The sequence below is a fragment of the Melozone crissalis genome, unplaced genomic scaffold (genome assembly GCF_028551555.1).
Source record: "Melozone crissalis strain CALT ecotype California unplaced genomic scaffold, PUWL_Pcris_2 ptg000042l_1, whole genome shotgun sequence".
NCBI lineage: Eukaryota > Metazoa > Chordata > Aves > Passeriformes > Passerellidae > Melozone > Melozone crissalis.
In genome coordinates this window covers 36,089,343-36,107,373 of record NW_026535820.1, presented here as the reverse complement: position 1 = coordinate 36,107,373, position 18,031 = coordinate 36,089,343, and the positions used below count along the sequence as shown (strand labels likewise).

The 18,031-nt window shown below is 36.1% G+C and overlaps 1 protein-coding gene across 3 annotated transcripts in view; it reads right to left on the bottom strand.

The window, feature by feature from the left end:
• PTPN3 (protein tyrosine phosphatase non-receptor type 3) overlaps positions 1 to 18,031 on the bottom strand; it is a 119,142-nt gene that overhangs the window by 24,053 nt on the left and 77,058 nt on the right. For all 3 annotated transcript variants that reach the window (XM_054285198.1, XM_054285199.1, XM_054285201.1), the window contains exons 14-18: positions 16,835 to 17,011; positions 7,517 to 7,540; positions 5,436 to 5,634; positions 4,362 to 4,439; positions 3,325 to 3,381 (exon numbers count right to left, since the gene is read on the bottom strand). In XM_054285198.1, the coding sequence (XP_054141173.1) occupies positions 3,325 to 3,381; positions 4,362 to 4,439; positions 5,436 to 5,634; positions 7,517 to 7,540; positions 16,835 to 17,011 (535 nt within the window). The remainder of the gene's footprint in view (positions 1 to 3,324; positions 3,382 to 4,361; positions 4,440 to 5,435; positions 5,635 to 7,516; positions 7,541 to 16,834; positions 17,012 to 18,031) is intronic.

Here is an 18,031-nt window from a genome sequence, read left to right as displayed (position 1 = left end):
AACAAGAAATTAAAACTAGATTCAATCCTGATTATGCCATGCACCAATGGCTCCTAATATATTACCAACTAGTAAATAGGAGATGGAAAGAAGAAATTATATCACAAAAGATATCACAAAGATGAAAAATGCAGAATAAAAAAAAATAGTGGCATGAATATGAAGAAAATAAATTGGGAGTCATTTGTACCAGCAAACAAAGTTAAAGAAAACTTAAGACCTGTCTAAGTGCCAAAAAACAGATGAAGAGGAAGAAGCAAGAGAGAAGAAAGATGCATGCAAGAGGAAAAAAATCCCATGCAGAAAAGCTGATTAAATATTTAAAGAAGGAATAGTTGCCCTCAACATTTTTACATAGAAATAAGAAAAGAAAATAAGGATAGGAAAGATTGACAATAATTCGTAAAAAATGTAAACAGAAAAAGAATGGGAATTAGGAGCAGCCATGATGTTCTTCAATACTGATTTAACTAGGTATTCACAGGTCCCTTGCCATATTTTTTACAATTTACCAAGGCAAGACTAAAGAATGTAACTATGAATGACTAATTTAATCACTCTTAAATATTGGTAAGTTTTTCTCTTTGAAATATAATTATTTGGAAAGATAGGTGATATAAAGACCATATCAGGTCAGTCTAGGAGAGTCAAGACATCAACAAAAACTTGGAAGAAATGGTTTCTGAGTTCCTATATTGGCCTATAATTTAGATTTCTTGGCTGCCTGCTATTAGTCTTTATTACAGATGAACTAATATCTTTGCTCAAACAAACTTTGTTAATCATGTGATATGTTAATGCACCAGCCTTCTTATTTGAATCATCTGACTATATAAAATATATCTCAAAGGAGAATTAATTCCTCCTATGCAAGTATAATTTATAGATTTTTCAGAGTCTGAGCTCTTCCAGGCAATTTATTATGTTAAAGGCTCTCTGTCCTATTGATACACCCAATGTGTCATTTTTATGCTCATGACCTGCTATTGCTCCAAGGAGCATGCATGGGTTTTTTTCCTCTAAAAGCTCTATTACATAAAACCATAATGACCTCTTTAGCACCTGAGAGTATTAATACTGTTTGTGAAAAAAATCTGTAGAGAACTTTAATTAAAAAAACCCCCAAGCCAAACAGATGCATTATATGGTTGTTCCTTCACTAAAATGTCCTTTCATAAAAATTTTGGGTACTCTGTCCTTCAGTTTCCCCAGCATACTACATTGCTGCTTTATTAAAAGATTTTTTTAAAAGAACTTTAGGAAGTGTAAAGAAAAATGCTGCCTTATTTTGGGGAGTAGATTTGCTTTCCCCTCCTCTAAAAAAATACACATCTTTTTGTAGGAAAGTGAGAAAAAGGTGACCTACAGACCTGAGAAATAATCTTAGCAAATAATATTACCAAATAGCATCCCTGAAGACATTTTACAGGGTAATGAGTGAATCTAGAGGAAGTTAAAATAGCAGTAATGAAGGTAAGGCATAACTGAGATAAAATAATATCAAAATGCATTCAACAGACTTAAATTTGAACTATCAGCTTCATTTCATTAAACAGTAAAGAACAGGTAAAGTTTTGTTTATGGAAAACAATATAATCAATGTTAATACTGCTATTCTCTAAAAAGAAATGTATTATTTTCCACTTGCTAACACATGACATGACTTCCCTGACACTGCTACTGAGTATTACATATTGGATAGCCGTTTCCAATTTTCTTCTGTGATTCTGGTTACTTTGACATAGTAACCACCACTTGCTCACTTGGTAGTTTACTAGGCTAGAGAGATAATTAGTCACTCTTGTCCATGCCTACGACACCAAAGGGAGACACTTCAATGAAGTGTTCAAAGTTGGAACACCTGCCGTTTTCAATCCAAGAGGAAAAAATACAGATCAATACTTTCAGGAGGACCAGCCAAATCTGCCACAGGGAATGACTGCCTCAGGAGAAACTTCTTTCATTCTCTGATTGCAGAATGAGCCTGTTTGCCCTATGTAATTTCAGAATCTCAAATCACCCTTAGAATATTTGCTAGGTTGACCATGAAATGTCTTAGGAACTGTTTTATTTTCAATTCCTAGATGTAAGTTATAATTATAATTTCCTACTAAACACTTTTTCAAATAATTATTACGGTTCATAAAGGAGTGCTATGAACTGTGTCAATCAGGCCAAAATTATAAATGTGACAAAAAAAAAACTTCTCAAGCAATCTGTTTCAGCTGGATTAGCATCATGACATTTAGACATCAGTCCTGTGACTGCTTATCAAATTTCAGAAGAGTCAGAAGATTCAGAGTGCATTGTATTTTTAGGATTAAGTCAGTAATATTTCCTAAGAAGTCTGCACTGAAATTATTTTATGAGAGTTTAGAAATATAGTTTGGAAAAAGGCAAGTGAAAAAATTTGATATAACGTTTGTACTCACAATGTTACGTAATAATTATTTAGAAAAAAAGTTTTAAAAGATTTTATGTTCCTATTATTATTTCAAAACTCAACAGAAGAACTCAATGGCTCTGCTGATTCTTATACATTTCACCTAGTCTATAAATATTTCCATAAGGAAAATTCTATGGCAAAATAGGAACAGAGCAAACATATGCTCCCTTTCTATGCTCCCTCTCTCCTGCCAAGTACTCTCCCATCCTATAAATAATTTTAGCCCTAAGGACTTCCTCAGCCTATTGTGGCTAGCTTAGTCAATAACAATAGCTTTTTTCCCCAAGTATTTGTCCTGTCCTGATCACACACAAAATTATTTTAACCACACATCCTTTGTCAAGGAGTTTCACAGGTCTACTATCTTCTGCACAAAGAACTACTTCACCAAACATGAAGAACCTGACCTTCACAAACTTAATTTAGTAGTCCTATTTCTGCAGTCCTAATTTTAGTAGTCCATATTTCTGCTGGAATTCCTTTTTCACAGTGCTTCTAATCTTGCAGATCCCTACTACATCTCCCTCAAACCAGCTATTTCTTTTAGGGTGCAGGGGTCCAAATTATTTACTTCTTCAGTAAATGATATTCCTTTTCCCCAGTTCTTGCCCCTCATCAAGCATTTTCCAGTTCAAGATGCACTTTTTGAGATGACAGGAGAACACAAATATACTTTCTACTAATATCTGGTTTGACAAACTCTTCCAGATCTTTTAATCTGTGGTTTAAGACATCACTGGTTAACCCAATTCCTAATGAGAACAGTTCTGCTGCTATCTCATACTGGTGACAGGTGTCCAAATTTTTATGTGTACAGACCTTTGAGAGGTGGAAGGGGTAGTAATGGAAGGGATTAAAAGCCTCAGGAATTTACTTACAGGTGATCCTGGAGTTATTCTTGATACTAGCAGTGGCATTTTCTGATCTACTCCACCCTAGAGGAATGAGAGGAATGTCAAGTAAATAGCACCCATAAATCTATCATTAAGCATAAGCAGCATTTAAAAGAAGTAATTGCTTATTTTCTTTTTATATATTTTTTTATGCTGTGTCATCATGGACAGGGTTGGTAGGACTGAATTTTCATCAGTAAATGGGGCATTATGGGGTGGGTTGTGGTGTCTTTAAATGTACCAATTTCCAGTAAACTAGACTGGGTGCCTGCTTCAGGCTGTACATTCTAATAAGCATAAACAGATAAAATGGAACATTTTTTGTAACCCTGTGCTTTAAACAAGCCAAATTTAACACTTGAACTTCCAAGGCAGAAAGTTTTCTTAGATTTTGTGGCAAATGTGCAAGAAATCTGGTAGGATCAAAGTCCCAGACAATTGTACTCCTTTATTCTCTTTACATAACCAATAAAAAGCCAAGGTGAAATGACCAAACTCTAATTTTGATATTATGGCAAATTTATCATACTCTGCTTAAATGGAATTTCAGTAAGGGAATTTAAAACATTTACAATAGTCAATTACCAACAATAATTTAAATTTTCCTCACAAATTAATTTTCAAATTTTCAATATGATTTCTAATGGATATAATTAACTGGAACAGCACAAACTATTTAAATTGTTTTAAAATACAGAGGTCCAATTTTCCAAAAGGTGATGCCTTAAATTATGCCTTCAAGTTCATATTTCAGCAGCCAAGTAGGTAGTGTGCCTTGGATATGGGCCATGTCATAATATATGCAACTGAAAACCAGAGAACTATTAGATGCTTATTTCTGTAAGTGTTGCTTTAGTACTTAAGGATTAGGCTGCCACTTCTAAAAACTCTCAGTCCACAGGACAGTCCTGTAAAATAGATTGCTTTCTCCAAATCATTATACTAAAAAATATTAAAAATCATGAAGTAAAAACATCTTATCCATAAAGCATTTAAAGATAATTAAAAGACAGCTGGTTTACCTTTAGATTAAATCCAAACTTCCCTTCTTCATCCGGTATGATACGCACCAATAGTAAATCTCCCTCAATTAGGTCATTCTGGAATATATAGAAAAAGAAAATGTTCTGATTTTTAGAAGAAAATATCAGCAAATTAGAAAACAGTGCAACCAAATTTAGAAGTGCTGAACAAAAACACTCTATGTAAATACATCTTTGAAATAGGAAGAGGATATGGTTGTAGAATACACCTATGGTAGTAACCTTTTAAATAGTAAAAATAACAATGTACATCTCAGCAAATATTTTCTGGTTGCTCTGTCTTAACATCATTACTCTCATCTTAGCTTTCCTTCCAAATTGATAAATCCTATTAAAGTTCCAACCTGTTTTCATTAAAAGTTTAGGTGCAACATATGAATTGAAATGACTGTATTCCAAGAACAATGAAGTGACCATCTTTAGAGCTTTTCTCCTCTAAATGGGTTTATTTTTACGCAACAGATCCACAAGGCAGAAGAACTAAAAAGTGTCAGCAGCTAACAGACATGTTGGAAATGACAGAACTATTCTAACTAATTTTAGTTAGTTGTTTTAATTAAATGCAAGTGCCCACTTTTAGCCAGAACCCCTCTGGAACAGGCTGGGCAAGAACGATCCACGACCATAATGTTAGCAGGGAGCAGCTGCTCTCCATCCAGGTCAGAACTCAAAAGGATGATGTTCAGCCATCCTTAAGAGATGCCTGGGATAACACAGAGCTGTGTCTGCTTTTCAGACAGATAGCAACTTGATTTAGCTGATCTTTTTTTTCCCTTGGAGCGAACAAGATTCAATCATGTAAGGATTTCTATTCCACCAGGAACTTTCCCTGAAGATTCAAGAATGCTGGACACTTTGGAAACCAATGCACTTGGCAAGCTTGTTTATCATACAACCTTGGATAAATGTGAGTGGCAACACAAGATCTGCTCTCATTACTACATAAAATATGCCCATCCTGAAACACAGCCACCACTTTGCCCATTCTCAAACCACAGCTCAGAGTCACACTCACTACTACTCCTGACTTCCAAAGCACACAAGTGCCCGTACCTTATCACAGTAGTACTGACTGGAGTCTTCTGTCGAGCTGCTTTTTATAACGTTGTCATACGTTTCTAGGAACTGCTTATCCACCCCTTCCAGTGGGTAAGAGCCAGACATGTTGTCAACTCCATTGGGAGAGCGAGCCAAGGCTTTAGGTGACAGACGGGTCAGAGAGCTCCGCGTCGGACTGTTTCCCAATAAGTTCCTTTATTTCAAAAGGATAAATATTATAAAGGTACTGTTAATCCAGATTTTTAAATTAAAAGATTTAAAAAGAGCAAGTTCTAAGGGTTAAAAGATTTAATACCACTTCTTAGTGGAAGTGCAGGGAAACAGGACTGGATTGTGATCTAAGCCTATCATTAATCAGTGGACATCCAGAAAAATATTCAAAAATTCTGGAATAGCAAAACCATTTAATGCAAAATATTTGGATGTTAGCAGTGAAAGACACTGTTGTAGTTGTACAGGAATTCACAGTAACACATGGAGAGGGCTGAACCACAAGGGAAAGGCACTTCAGTTGCCAATTCTATCCATGAAAAAATCCTTTGCTGTGATTCCACTGTCATTCCTGCAAAGTACTTTTTTTTTTTTTTAAAGATTTCTCCCTCTTATGAGTCCCATCTCAACCTTGTCCCTGTGGGTGAAGGCAGTTTGCAGAAAAGTCAGGGTAAATTTTCAGAGAAACAGTAAATGAAGTGAAAATTAAAGGTTTGATTGCAATTAAAATATTGTGTTATTGAGGTAGTTATAGCCATACTAAAGGACCCAGAACTAACTTAGGGTACAGATCTGGCATTCAAGAACTTTAGCATTCAATGATAACAAAAGTCAGTACCTAAACCCCCCAAATCTGGCAGTTGGCCAAGTTGCCTGATGGTGCTCCAGGACTTCCCAAACATTCATTTAGCTACATTCTCTCTTATGAAAAGGATGACATACAGACCTCTCATACAACCCACCCACTTTAAATGAATCAAACTCATGGATGCCATACAGACTAACTGCTCCATCCTTATAAATACTACCTAATGTGAAAATATCTGTCTTGAGGAAAGCTCAAGGTATAGCAACATCACATTTTGACAGTGTTAAAGTGGCAGAAGTAAATATCTTGCCAAGTAAACCTTGGCATTAAAATTTGTGAATTCAAACATTTATTTCTGCTTTGGTATTTGTAGATATATGTGAGCTTTTCTGAACTATTTCCAGCAGCTGTTTAGAGCTGTCAATGAAGAAGTAATTCTGCTCCAAGGACTGTAGCTTTTAGCATACAGGACTTGTATTGCAGCACACTTTGATACTGCAGCCACTTGTTTTTTGGCCTGTGAAAGTCTGATCACAGCAAATACAAATGTCCTGAGAGGTGCCATCAAGGAAATGTATTCTTGCCATAATACCTCTGACTTTCAGTTTGACTATGTGTACTTGGCAATGGCAATGAGGTATTTCATGCAACACTTGCAGTACTTTCAGTTACTACAGAAAGTGGCACTTTTTGAATGCATTCAAAGTTTCAGAATGCTTTGAAGTAGTGAACTATAATTACACTGTCAAAATTCTGGTTTTATCTGATAGCTTCCAAGACTTTTCATGATTCTGATGAAGTCAATGTTAAGCAAGGAGGAACACTGTGTATGTAAATACATCTTAATAAGTTTTTCAGAACACAGTCCAAAAAAACATTTCACTTACAAGTTGAAATTACAGACCGTGTAATAATTTTTTAATGTAGAAAAGAAATCTAACAATACCAGAAAAATATTATTTCAGTCAGAGTCATCTGGCACTATTTAAATAGTCACCATATAAAATTGCCAGTGAATTTTTGCATCCTTGAACTTTTGTAACAGTTTCTAACAAGTTTGTTTGTTAATAGTGACGAGAGATCTATTACAACTTAAGACTTTCCAAATCCTGACCCTAAAACTTACTTTTTTTCACAAATCTTTACAATCTTCATTGATTTATACATTTATTTGTGTCTTTTAATCATACAAAACCACTACTTTGAAAAATCAGTTGAAGTTATATATTTCCTTATTTATCTTAAAAAGGTAGGAGAAAGTATAAAGAAAACTCACTTTGGAGATTCTTGTTCAGATGACCTAGTAAAAATCACAAACACAAAAACAACATTAAATGAACATAAGTTAAATCTTAAAAAAACAAGAACTAAACTCCAACTTCAAAAACAAACCCCAAACCAGAAAAAAACCTGCATAGAAGCCAAAAGTTGTGCTTATAATGAATTAAAGAATAATTAACCCTATGGTGAAAGTCTGAATCAGATAACTAGGGTGTTTATGCGACACTCAGCAAAAATCCCAGGGCAGCTCTGATCACTCACTTCCACTTTTGATACAAGCCCAATACAGGCAGCACAAATCTGCTACTGCAACTCAAACTCTGCAGGAGTTTACACAGGCAATTATTTAGCCAGACACACTACATCATTTTAGAAAGTTTAGGTGTGGATTAAAGATGTCATTTTATAAAAGTCAAAATGTGGCAAGATCTTTATGTTTAGGTAGCCAGAAATGAGCACAGGTGGCTTCAGAAGCTTGACATTTCCAATGCTTATTCTCATGAAGCGAGAGCAGAGAAGGTGTTGACAGAAAACTTTGAGACAAAGTATAATGAAAGTAGAAGTGGTTATAGCAATGAGGACAATCTAGAATGGAAAATAAATCAAAATTTGCACTACACAGCATTTTCCAATGCATTCAATTAACTTCATCAAAAATCCCCTGAAACAGTAAGCTAAATGATATGACATAAATTAAAACAGTAGTAGTGCTACTAAGACAAAATTTAAAGTAAAAGTTACCAAAAAAGGTTCTTACAAAGCAAAGTTTAAGGCAGACTGGATAATTTTACAAATTCATTTAAGGAGTGACCAAAAATCCTGGAGTGGTATATGTCCATGCTGGAAAAAATATGTGAAGTAGTTCAGTTTGAAAGTAGACTTGCTGAATTGCCAAGTTATGGGAGGCCATCCACAGTATGCAGTTAAATTTTCAACTCATGCTCTCTAAATCATTGTTAATACTAAGAGTTACCTACTACAGTTCACTAAAATTACAGTAAAAATAGCACCAGTATCAGTCTAGCTAAGATTCTTTGTATGTAATTTGACAATATGAAGAAATTCTTCCTTGAGAGGCAGAGATGGTAAAGCTTGATCCCTGAGGAATTTTGGAGGTTTGAGTTCTGTGTACTTTTAATACTTTTAAAACATTAAGCTTTTTCCCCTTTTATTACAGTCATATCTAACTTATGACCCCACTGACATCCACCTCCACTCACTCACTAATATCTCTTGTTCTGTTTGTCCACAATCCCCAGAGAATTTTTGCCCTCCAAGTGTAAGCAGATCCTGTGGGAATGCAAATTCACCTGCTGCCTGACCAACCCACATCTAAATAGGACAAATACTGAACTTGTACTTTAACTCTCCAGTGAGAGGACAATGTCATCTTAAAGTTTTGGGATTTTTTCCTGCCTAGTCATTGGTTTTCACTAATCTTGAGAAACTTTGCATGTTCAAAAACTCATCTCCTACTTTACATTTGATTGCATTGTCCAAATATTCTCAAGTGGAAACAGAGGCAGAGGGGCTGTACAATGACATAAGCCTTATTTCCTTAGGAAGCCACACTAAAAATAAAAAAAACATTGAATTTATTTCATTAAGCTAATGGATTTCCTTGTTAGGCAAAGAAAATGAAACTTGATATTTCCAATGCTTATTCTCATGAAGCAACATCTTTTTTACATTTTGCCACAGGAGACCTATTACTAAATCCTGTGCAGAATCAAAATTGCCCTGAGTAAACCCTTTCAAGAGTCTTCATCAAAAACTTACAGACATAGAATTGTGATGAAAATCAACAGAATGCCCTGGTTTTATTATATTATCTCCACTCTATCTTCCCAAGAGAAAGAGGTAAAGAGAAAGAAAAAAAAACCTACTTGGGGTTTCATTCATAGACATTCTATAAACTTACAGTAAATTTTTCATTATCTCTACCTTTGGAGACTTGAATGTGGGATATAAATTCTTAGTACCATTTGATGAAGATTTATTTGTTAAATTATTGCACTTTAATTCAAACACATCAGCTCTAAATGATTGACTGAAAATTCTGTGACCTTTTAAATTGGGAAGAAAGGTGACCAAATATTCGACCGAGAAAAGCAACCAAATTCATTGTCTAAAAGAATTCATCAGACACAGCACAGCTGCACCTTCCCAAAGTCCTCAGTAGGTCAGCATGCTAGAGCTGCAGAATTTTGCACCCCAACACAGTTAAATAGTATTTCTATCATTTAATTACTTAGCAATATGATTAAATACCTTAAACATGAATAACTAGGTGATTTTTTTTTGGCTACCCAGTGTTACACTAAGCCATCATCCCCAGGACTGTATTTTAAGTCAATGAAAGACAACACTCACCAGACCAGCCATTCAACTTTTTCATCAAGGAAGAGAGCCCTTCCTTGCAAGGAGATTAAGCTTTCCATTGGTGCAGCAAACAAGCAATCACTTCAAAACTGCAGGTAATTTCTCTTCCTCACTTTTCAATATAACTAAAATTATGCCATTTCAATCTTGCATTCAGTATGGATTGATCTATTGACAATTACCTTTAAATATAGGTCTTTGCCCTGAAAAGTCTAACTCTCCTCTTCTGTCAAAAGGACAGAATGGAAAGGTTTTAAGGAAAGACCCCTCCTTCTCATTTTGGTGTGACCTACCAGGGAATTCTGCTATTCTGAGAACTGAGGATGATGAACTACAGCAGAATAAAACCCCGAGAGAAAAGGGTCAACTGAAACAATAGCACTGTAGCAAAACTCCCCCTTTACAAACAACTGAAGGAAACATCTGTAGGTTTTGCCCTTGGGCTGTTCTTGAAGTTCTTAAAGCTTCTTTAATTGTAACACCTGCAGGGCTGGGGAAAGTGAGTACGCCAGCATTTCCATTATCAACTCTTCTCTGAGGACTCACTATTACAACTGGGGTTTTTTATTCATAAGCAAAATAAGTGGAAGGTACTTGCAGCAACGCCTTTCTGCTGCCTTTTTGAGGAATTTTTACTCAGAATATTCAGCATTTCTGTGAAGAGAATAACTGTGTAAAGTATCATAAGTTTTTTGTACTGCATAATTAAGAGAATCAGTACAGAAAACTTGACGACTTCATGGCATACACAAGCTTTTCAGTGATTTCCTAGAAATTTCAGTCATTTGTTAACTGCTACCACCACCTTCAAAGGAATACTTTGTTACTCTGCATTGCCCCTATTGACGGTGCCCAGTTTACTGGCTTGCCAAGAAAGTTTCATGTGTTTTGATGCACAGCAACTGCTTGGGTTGCTGCAAGGTTTGCCTTATCACAGATTTGCAATTCAACTCTGATACTTCCCATTTAGATGCAAAATTATTGCAGTTTGAACTGGCAAGGAAAGTGTAGTACATTTGAATAAGGATATATATTTAAAAAGCAAAGTTTACATCTAAGCAAAATATATACATGTACTATTTTCATGTATATTTGTGTGGAAAAGCACATGAAACTTAAAGTCTATTAGTAGTAGCATTATAATTCTAACTTGAAACTAATTGAAACATTCCCAGCTCCACTGTCTAGTATTAGGATATCTTCCTTGAGATAGACTGAAGTACACAAACAAGGGCAATAGAATTTTGTGAAATACAACAGATTTTGTAGAAACAAAGAAATTATCATATTGTGTATGATTAGTACTAAAGATAAATAACAGTTTAAAACAAGGGGTGGGTTCTCTTATTTGCAATTTTCTACCCAAAAAGTAGCTACAGGGACTCGGCTGGATAAATCTGAAGAGTACTTTTATCAATAGTAAAGCTTTAAAAATTTTCCTCTCATGAAAAATCATATTTTAGTTAAATTAATGATGTGTTCCCATAGTACATTTACCAAAGCTCACTATGCAGTTATTGTCTATCAAATGCTAAGCTAAAAGAATTGAACAAATGCAACATCCGTTCAGGAAATCTATTTTCAGTGCAATACCTTCACCAGATGATGCATCACACTCACACTAGGAACGTATGTGCACTTCCAGAAATTCATAGCACAGTGCAAGTGAATTTCCGTTCTGTATATTAGTTCATCATTTCATTTCCTTCCCTCCCAGCTCTGGGGCTGCACACATTACTCCATCTGTATTACTAGCGAAAGATAGTTTTACAATGCAAATTGAAAGATGCTTATAGCTTTGCAAGCATTTTAGACAAAAGTTTATGAAAAGATATATTGCATTTATAACAGGAAGAATTATAGACTCAAAATAATTTATGTTGGAAGGGAACCTGAGAGGTCACATAAACTCCTATTCAAAGAACAGACATCAAAGCTAGATGAGGGTATTCAAGTTGGCAAGCCATGTTGTGTTTTGAGGTTCTCCAAGGATAGAAATAACTCCACCTTTATGCTGATGTATAAAAAGGCTAAAATAATCAAAATGTGATTCCTCCCCCAATTATCTTTTGAGCATTTCCCTAGCTATAACTTGTGTCCAATACCTCACGTTTTTGCTCTGCATCTCCAAGAAGTATTGGCTCTATATTCTTGATAATTCTCTTTTGGCAGAGCAAGGCAACAATGTGACCAACCCCTCCTCGACTCCGCCAGCCTTCTGGTTCTCATGCATCATATGCTTGCACCTGTGAATATCGTGCCAGATTTATCTCATCAATCAATATATGACTCTTAATATATGATCTATAGCATCTCACCTGTCAGGAAGCTTTTCTTGCTGACTGTTACTATGCCTTATCACTTAGAAATATGTTTTACAATAATCTTCTTTCTGGTTAGACAGAAAATTTCACTAATCTTTTCCGTTAAGCCAGCAAATCTACTCTAAAAAAGTACCAAAACACTTGCTCCTACACAATCTGCCGTTCCAAACCAAATAGACGTGTTCAGTTTATTTAATTACAAGGTGAACAGGAGAAACTGAATACAAATCAGATAACAAGACCCTCCTCCACACAGCTTATCAGGTTACTTTTACAAGCCAATAAGCCAGTTATTTGTTCTCTTTAGCATCTTGTATATTGTGATGGTTTTGACTGAGGTTATTTTCTTCACAATGTCCAGTATAGGGCTCTGCTTTGGATTTCTGTTGAATTGTGTTTTGGATTTGTGCAGGGCTGATCATACAGAGATATTTTTGTTATTGCTGAGTGGGATTTACACAGAGCCAAGGCCTTTGCTGCTTTTTATACTGCCATGCTGGTGAGGAAGTTTTGGGTGCTTGGGAGGTTGGGAGGAGACACAGCCAGGACCAGTGACCCCAATTGACCAAAGGGATATTCCAGACCATATGCCATCATGCTCAGTGTATAAAGTGGGGAAAAGAAGTAGGAAGGAGGAGAATTCAGAGCGATGGAGTTTGTCTTCCCAAGTCACTGTTATATGTGAGGGGGCCCTGACCTCCCAGAGATGGCTGAACACATGCCTGCCCATGGGAAGCAGAGAATTAATTCCTGGTTTTGTTTGGCTTCTGTGCATGGCTTTTGTTTTCCCTCTTTAACTGTCATTATCTCAGCCTATGGCCTTTCTAGCCTTTACAATTCTGGTTCTCTCTCCCTGATTCCATTCGTGGGGGAATGGGTGAGTGGCTGCATGGTGCTTGGTTGCTGGCTAGGGTTAAACCAATGCAAATTTATATATTCTTTCTCACAAGTACCCTTCCCATTCAGAAAAGTGCATTCAAAATCAGGAAGAAAGGCATTAAGAGGGCAAACAACAGCTATATAAATACTCCAAACTATTTCATCTGTGATATAAAAAAAACAAGTTAAAAATATTTTAAAAAGCACAAGCCATTAAACCTGAATTTACAAGGTCAAAAATAAGCTCTTCTCCACATATAAGGGAAAGGGGAAACAACTCCTGTGCAGGTAACACAACTAAGATTATTCTGAGCTGCCAAAATAAATTACTGTTTGTTTCAGTAATCCTTTGAGTGTAACATCTTTTCTTAAAGGAACCTGAGCTTACTAACATTCATTTAAGGGGCAGGTGCTGGCCACAACATGGGTCTTCTCACAAAGCCAGATGAAAACCTTAAGTCCATGAACAGAGAAGAATGGAGTATACTCCTTTTTTATACTGAACGGTAGAAAACCATGCAACTTCCCACAGCTGGGTACTTGGAGGTTAAGAGCATTAAACAACACTGTGGTTTTCAGTTTTCATTTCTTGTCATTAGTTTGTTTTCATTTCTCATTGCCTAATGAAGGGTGAACATCTGTATCACACCTCATGTACCCAAAGATGCTTGAGAAAAAGGAAAGGAAAAATGAAAACAAGAAAAAATAAAGTCCAAAGACCCATAAATAGTATTTGGTTACGTTGGATTTAAGTTTTCATGGCAGACCTTGATATTTCAAGTTCACCAAGTGTTTAAAAAGTGTGAAATTATTAAAACATTTAAAATTTAAACCGAACACCTTAACATAAAGACACCAGTGAAATCATTATAGCAGTTTAAATTTTCACTTATTTACTTGAGGATAAAGGGCAGGCTAGTTTATTTTAAGGAGTTTTTCTTTTAGCTTCTTCTAAGAGTTCATGTATGAAGAATCCTACACATATTAAGTTGCCTTTTTTTTTTTTTTTTAAGCTACTAAGGCCAAGAACCAGACCTTGCACTGGGGATGGCCAGTGCAGCCTCTCAGGAGAAAACCTAATACCTGATAAAAGATCAAGCATATCAAAGTACATGATTCCAAAACAACTAGTCTAATGCCCCAGTTAAAACCAAGTTTGATTCAAAGGTCACTGCATAAATCAAGGATGTTTTGGAATTTCCCAACCTGATACTGAAACAATGTCACATACTTCAGTATGACTATTTTATTTTTCCTGTACCTTTTCCCCTTAAGTGACACAGTAGCATACAGATCAGAGTGGTGTCAGGGAAGGCAAATCAGCAAGGATGACTTGTTCCTCTACATCTGTGAGTCTCTCCTTATTCCAAATTTGGAAACTGTAGTGGTACCTTTATCAAGACAGACTGCAACAGTGGTAATCTTCAAGCACTATGCCAGGCTAGACAAAGCAAAAATTGCAGTAAAAAAGAATTCCGTGGACAAGCCCATCAGTCTGCCTTTAAAAATAACCAGCTGTGGGTTAAACCTGTTCAATGTCTGTGGGCAAAAGCCCAGGGGAGACACCCACATTTAATACTAAGGATATGCAAGGTAAACTTTTTTCTTACAAAACAGATTTAGCTGATAGGGTAGGATTCTATCCATCAATGTTCAGCATTCATGGAAAGATTTTACTACACAAACATGCTTAATTTCACTTTGCATCTTTCAACAAAGGAAGTAAGTAATAACTACTGTAAGGTTGCAAAAGGAAAAAAACTGGAATGTGGACTAAGAAACTTCAGTGTAGAGAAAAAGTGGGTTTTTTAAGGGCTACTATTTTACCTCAATTGTAAAAAGGAAATGATAAATGAGTATTTTATTTCACAAAAATCTAACAGTCAATACAACACAGGATCATTTATTTCATTCTTCTTCTAAACCACACAAATTGAATTTAATGACTCCTATTTAAGCAGGCATTTTTTCATTTACTTGGAGAGTATCAAATATTATAAACATACCCAAGAAACCTGATAATGCATTAGGGATAATACATCTTATCCCTAAGATGCAAGAAGAAAAGCAATTATTTATATGTGGTAGTAACAGTAAAAATCTCCACAGTGAGTGATATTACTAAGATTCAGCACAGTCACTAGGACTCAGAAAACAAATGAATGTGCTATTTTCAAATTTAGAACATCCTTTTTTTCATTGTCTGTGAAAAGGCATGAAGGCAGGAATTTCCACTCCATTCTCAATAGGTGTAAGATTACTGAAACAGGAAGGAAAGAAAAAACTACAAGGGCAGAAATGAAAAAGCAAAATAAAAGAAGTCCTAAAATGTGCTAGCTGGCAGGACACAATTTGCCAGTCACAAAACACAGCATGGGAACATAATTTTCTGTCTACAGCTTCTACCCTCATCATCTCTTCTTATGTCTGCCTCTCAGTATTTTTACTCAGAAAATACTTCTAAAAGTATATCATCTGCAAACTTTGAAACACAGCAAAGACATGGTTTCCTATCTATGGCTATTCACAACATCTAAAGGCCTAACTTTTATGTATTATCATGGCTACTACTGCCATTAGTAATAATAAATTGTATTAAGGTTCAGCTGTCTTCCAGTCAGAAATATAGAAAAATGAAGTGACAAACTCAAAACGCTTAATATACTCAAAAGAGTAACTAAATCCAAATATGCATACAACATGTCAATTTTCTCTTTTTTTAAATTGAAAACTCTCTGCTATAATGTCACAATAATATTATTATAGAATTTAAAGAAAATCGGAATTTAAAGCTGTATTTAGTACTTGCACAATATCAGAGAGGCAGGTGAGTCCCATCAGCTTCCATTAAGGCATTGCTTTTCAAAATACACCTTGCCTTAAAGTCACTAGGCATCACTAAAAACCATTTTTCTTTTGCAGTGCTACAAAGGAACATGCATACACAGCATTCTCCCCAGCTCCAAGTTTTAAAGTAACTGTTTTCTTTTTGAGACTGAACAATTAATGACTTCGTACATTTGCAATAATCTGATATTCCTTAAGAAATGAGTGTAGCCATACATATAATGTAATACATGAACAAATAATCAGAGTGCACAAAGACAGGTGCTTCAACTCCTGGCAGCAAACCTAGCAGTTGTTAAGGCACTGCAGAGGAGAACAAAGTGGGTCCTCAAGGAATACAGCCAAAAAGCAGACACTGCCTTTAGATAAGGCATCGACAGTTCCTCTGAAGAAGAAAAAGATGGATGACCACCAGCATTGTGAAGTCCTTGTGTACACCCAAATGCAATACCTCTTTCAACCGACAAGGCTGAGCTGATGATGTGCAATGTGAGTGAACTCTTAAAAGAGTTCACTAATTCTTTCTCCCCACAAAAAAGGGTTTCTGACAGGTAGGAAAGGGTTGCAAAAGCTACTTAGGAAACAGGATATTACAGATTTGAACAGACATGACTTAGCAGTTCTTCTAATTTTACTATCAGCTCAACTACTATGTATTGTTTAATGATGAAGGGTTGGTATGCTTTTGACTTGCATTTTGTGTCATGGCATTTGCAGTATAGCAATTGGTCAAAACAAAGCTTATGCAAACAAAACTGTTTGAACTCATTGTAGCATTACAACGTGATTGTGACTGTTTCACACTACAGCTCCTTGGGTTTTTTGTTTGGTGCTTTTAAAAAAATCTAAATAAGCAATGGATTGGTTGCCCAAGTCCTTACCTCCTCTGCGGACTACGGTTCTGAGAGAACTCTGAATCACTGTCCTTTGACGTTGGAGAGCCCTTATATGTGTAAAAAACATCCTCTGTTTCAGTAATATAACTAATCTCATTCGTAAGGTTATCTACAGATGAGTGCCGTGGTTTGCGGATTTCATGACGTAGTCTAGGACTCCGCCTTAAAAACACAGAATACAAACACAAAGGGGAAGATTAGAATTTTTCATGACACTTTATAAAAGAAAAACTTCTACCCTATTGCAGTTATGATCTGAATCTTCATACCAGGCCTATAAGTCTCACTTCAAAATAATCAATTTTTAAGCATTCTGTAAGGTGTATGAGGCAATCATACACTGCTAGGTTCAGTACACTGAACTGATTTGTGTTTCTCCCCCTGTAAAATGCAACTTATATTATCATGTTTTTAATCATAGGATGATTCGGGTTGGAAAGGACTAACGGAGGTCACCTAGTCCAATCTTCTGCTCAAAGCAGGGTCACTAAGGCCAGAGTAGGCTTATTCTTAAGACTTTATTCACTCATATCTCAAAAAATCTGAAGGATGGAGACCACAAAGCTTCCCCAGGCAATGACTGTCCATGTGGTGAAGCAGTTTTTCCATTATATCATGACAAAACCTCTTTTGTTTCAACATATACTTGTTGCCCCATCTCCCACTATGCAATAGTGAAAAACCCGGCCTAATCCTGTAGCTGGCCTCCTCCTAAGTAATTCTGGGCTGTCATTAGGCATCTGGGCAACCCCTGCTTCTCCAGGTTGAACATGTGCCACTACATCAGCCTCTTCTCTCACAGGGTAGGTGCTCCAGCCTCCTGACTACCTTGGGGGTGGTGGTCTTTGCTGAGCTTGCTCCAGTTTGTGTCTGTTTTATATTTGCAGACAAAAAGGGCTGCAGCATTCTAATGAAATCTAGAGAATGCTGGGCCAAAAGGGCATCACTTCCACTGACCTACTACTTAGAACTCTGTCAATTCTGCCAAGTTGGACTTGTTTGCTGTCGGGGCATACCAGATGGCTCATGTACCACTTCTGCCTATAAAAATTACCAGGCTGTTTTCCAGAAAGCTGCACTGTGGACAATACTGTTACACTGGGTTCTTATTTCTTAGGACACTATTTTTGTCTCTGTTGATTTTCACACATTTCCTATTGGCCCATTTCTCCAGATTATCGA